This window comes from Raphanus sativus, unplaced genomic scaffold (assembly GCF_000801105.2).
Source record: "Raphanus sativus cultivar WK10039 unplaced genomic scaffold, ASM80110v3 Scaffold2310, whole genome shotgun sequence".
Taxonomy (NCBI): domain Eukaryota; kingdom Viridiplantae; phylum Streptophyta; class Magnoliopsida; order Brassicales; family Brassicaceae; genus Raphanus; species Raphanus sativus.
In genome coordinates this window covers 3,945-7,858 of record NW_026617619.1, presented here as the reverse complement: position 1 = coordinate 7,858, position 3,914 = coordinate 3,945, and the positions used below count along the sequence as shown (strand labels likewise).

Genomic DNA, 3,914 nt, shown 5'->3' with positions numbered 1-3,914 from the left:
ACTTTTAGGGTATTTTTGTGTAGGATCGTTTAAGTGCTACGGAACACTAGAGATTTGTATGAAAGCAAGAGAAATCGAGACTAGAAGATGTTTATTGAGTATTGATTGGGACTACAACGAGTTTTGGTGTGAGAACCCTTAGTTCTAGCCGCCTAAACTCTAATCTCCTAGTCTAGAATAGTCGATCCCTTATTCTAGAGTTTGGGCTCCCTTTTTATAGTTGTAGATGTTGGCTTCAAGTAATAGAACTCTTCCATAATCGGAAAATGGAAGATTCCCCTTAGGCGGAAGTCGAGGGCCTATCCGGCGGGAGAAAACTTATGTCTGGATATTTTTCCCCAACATCTGGAAGCTTGGAGCCTATCTTTAAATTTCAACCCAAGTTCCCTTCTTTGAGTGGAACCTCATCCATTTCTTCCACTTCCGGCTCTTCGGTATGCAGGGCCGGAAGCTTCTTCTGTAATTGCTATAAGACTTGGGTCTTTCCCTTTAGGGTAGTCTGATAGCAGGACCTGGCATTTTCCTGATCTCCCTTGACCGCCTTAATGCCCCAGGGAGTTGGAAACTTGACCAGCTGATGCAAAGTCGAAGGTACGGCTCCCATGTCGTGGATCCAAGGCATTCCTAGTATCACATTATACGATGAAGGGCAATCGACGACTAGGAATTTCGTGGCCTGGATTATCCCCTCGGCATACACGGGGAGAAGAACTTCTCCTAAGGTTTGCTTGACCTCTCCACTTAAGCCTACAAGGGGAGTCACCTTTCTAGTTAGGGATGTAAGTTCCAACCCTAGGTCGGCGAAGGCCAAATGGAAGATAATGTTGTTGGAGCTCCCATTGTTTACTAGTATTCGCTTGACCAAGCAGTTTGCTATGGGAAGTGAAATGACAAGGGTGTCGTGGTGAGGAGCAAGGACCTTCTCCTGCTCCCTTGCAGTGAAGCTGATCTCATCTTTTCCGAGGAGCAGGCGCTTAGGACCCTCGGCCTCTTGGCCGTTCCTGGCGTTGCGAGTACTTCTCTTGGCAGCGGCACTACTGATTCCGTTACTTCCGATCCGCCTGAGATGACATGGATCACCCGCTCTTGCTGTGGTGGCAAGGCGGGAGTTGCTTCGGTAGGGAGACCGGGACCTTCCTTATTTAGAAGGTTCTTGGCTTTTTCTGAGAGGAACTCCCTTAGATAACCTTTCTTGAGAAGCTCGGCGACTTCCATCTTCAGGGCTATGCAATCTTCCGTAGTGTGACCATGGTCACTGTGGAACTCGCACCACCGCTTGGGATTTTGATTAGTCTCCGAGACCTTCATCTTAGGGGGCCATTTGACTTGAGGACCCATTTGTCGCTGGACACCGATTAGCTCCGGCTTTGATATCGCAAGATGGGAGATATCGGGCCATGTAGATACCATCATTCTTTCGGATCTAGGTAAAGGGCGATGCTGATACCTGCCCCTGCTCGGGTTGCTAGTCTCCCTAGCGGACTTGGGATGAGTTGGCTCATCACGATCATTCCTAGTCGGATTTGAGGACTTATAATCGTACTTTGGATAGGTCTTGGCCCTACTTGCAACATCTTCTTCCCATCTTACTTGAGCCCAGGCTCGGGACAATACGTCCTTCATGGTCCTGCACTTGTATTTGATCAGCTCCTTGTAGAGATCTTCCTCCGGAAGTAGACCCCGCTTGAAGGCCGAGATAGCCGTATCACCGTTACACTAAGGGATAGCCACCTTCTCTTGGTTGAAGCGTGCTATGTAGGAAAGAAGGGGTTCGTTCTTATGCTGGGGGACTTCATAGAGATTAAATGAGTTTTCCTCTAGGTTATGACTACTAGCAAATTGCTCTACGAACTTGTCGCTAAGGGCTGCAAAGGACTTGATGGACTTGGTCGGAAGATTGATTTACCACTGGAGAGCAGGGTCAGTCAAGGTCGATCAGAATCCCTTGCACATGGTAGATTCCCATGCATCCCGGGGGATTGCTATGGCTAGCATGCGTTGCTTGTACTGAGCGATGTGATTGTCAGGATCCCCAATACCTTCGTACATCTTTATGCTCGGGAAAGAGAGCTTGCGTGGAATCTCCACCGAGGCAATCTCTTCCATGAAAGGTGTATCGCAATAAGACCCTGGATTACTCCTCCGAATAGGGGGAGCTACCCCTGGGAGCCTTTCTACCATAGATTGAATGGTGCCGAATCTTTCGGAAACCACTCTTTCTAGATTGGCGGCTAGAGCCGGGTCCGAGATCCCATGATCATCGGGTGAGTACTCTTCATCTTCCGTATCGGAATTGCTATCCACTTGTACTCGGGTCGCGTTGTGGGCAGCTTCACGTTCTTCGAGTTCATCGTAAGCGGTGATGGGTCGGTGAGGAGCTCTTTCACCATCGCGTGGAGTGTTGAGCAAAGCCATGGGTCGAACCCTAGTTCGGAACCGCTTTCTCTTGTCGCTGGTTTCACCGAGGGTATGGTTCTCTTGTCGGAGGACAAGATTCTCCGCTTCTATGGCGTCTAGCTTCTCGGCTCTCTGCTGTAGTTGTTTGGATTGTTCTCCAAATTGGTCTTTTAGGGTTTGAACTTCCAAAATAAGTTCATGACCTCCAGGTGTGGTCTCCCGAGCTTTGTGAAGATCGGTGACCTGACTTTGAATGATGTCGAGCCGGTTGATGAGTTCGATCTCCCTTGGGGTCATCTCTGCTTGGTCAGTATCGTCCTCTAGTGCCACCGTCACGTAGTTGGATTACTCCCCTCTCTCTAGCGCCAAACTGTTAGGGTATTTTTGTGTTGGATCGTTTTAGTACTACAAAACACTAGGAGAGAAATCGTAAACTAGAAGATGTTATTGAGTTTATGATTCGGGACTATAACGTGTTGGTGTATAAACCCTAGTCTTTGTCGCCTAAACTCTAATATCCTAGTCTACAATAGTCGATCCCTTATTCTAGGGCTTGGGCTCCCCATTTATACTTGTAGATGTCGGTTTCAAGTAATAGAATTCTTCAATAATCGGAAAAATGGAGGTTTCCCCTTAGGTGGAAAACTTCTATTTTGCTTCAAGGGTCGATCCGATCAAGGGGGTCGGACCTATGCCAGGGGTTGGTCCCTGTTTTCTTCTTGAGCAAGGGTCCGGAAGTCGAGGGCCTATCCGGAAGCTGGAGAAAACTTATACCTCGATATTTTTCCCCAACAGGTTGATCGAAGACCTTCGGGTCTAACGGATCTTCGGATCTAATCAGAACCTAAGGGTTCAAGGATCCTTGAATCCAAATAACAACCTTCGGGTTTGCCAAGGACCTCGGGGTTCAAAAGCATCAACCTCCGGGTTCGAGGTATTCATCGGGTTTAATCACGGTCCTAGGATCTAAAGATTAAACCCCAATACTCAGAAACCTCAGTGTTCAATGAGAAAACCTTCGGGTTCAATAAAACGGCCTTCGGGCCTAGGTAAGGAACCTCAGGGTTCAGGGCCTTAAGAACTTCCGGGTTCTAGGGCTCAAGCAAGGATCTTTCATTCCAAAACTAAAACTCAGGTTTTTTAATACTCGATTACAAGGTCTAACGCTTCTCTAATTATTTCAGGGCTCAATCAGCTTACTAACAGGATCCAAGTCCTAGACAATGATATCCTTACAAGGGTCTGGCCCTTACGAGGTTCCAATCCTTCCAAGGGACCATCCCTTCTTAAAAATCTACACGTCTACATAGACGCCCTCGCATTCTGAAGATACGGAATCGATTCAACAAGGTCTAGACCCCTAGGCCGTCGACGCAGTAACAGGATCCTAATTCTAGATCCCACGATTCCGCCTAGAAGAGTGTGTTCTTTCCAAAGAGACCTATGATCAGAGGACCTGTGAACCGTTCTGATCAAGTGACAGTGCCAGAAAACTATGAAGGTGTGGACACAAGAAA

General features: G+C 47.7%; 1 protein-coding gene across 1 annotated transcript; it reads right to left on the bottom strand.

Annotated features, from left to right (window-relative positions):
* Window positions 1-466: 466 nt before the first annotated feature.
* Window positions 467-1,623, bottom strand: LOC130505482 (uncharacterized). The gene is made up of 2 exons (XM_057000098.1): window positions 1,018-1,623; window positions 467-925 (listed from the first exon to the last, which is right to left on the bottom strand). Exons 1-2 carry the CDS (start codon window positions 1,621-1,623, stop codon window positions 467-469), a joined length of 1,065 nt encoding a protein of 354 aa, XP_056856078.1.
* Window positions 1,624-3,914: the final 2,291 nt, after the last annotated feature.

Bases quoted from the DNA above. Each gene is read 5' to 3' on its own strand.
- LOC130505482 (XM_057000098.1), bottom strand. From the start codon at position 1,623: ATGAAGGACGTATTGTCCCGAGCCTGGGCTCAAGTAAGATGGGAAGAA. The intron at 926-1,017 runs GTACTCGCAACG...GCAAGGGAGCAG, and splicing joins TAGTGCCGCTGCCAAGAGAA to GAGAAGGTCCTTGCTCCTCA.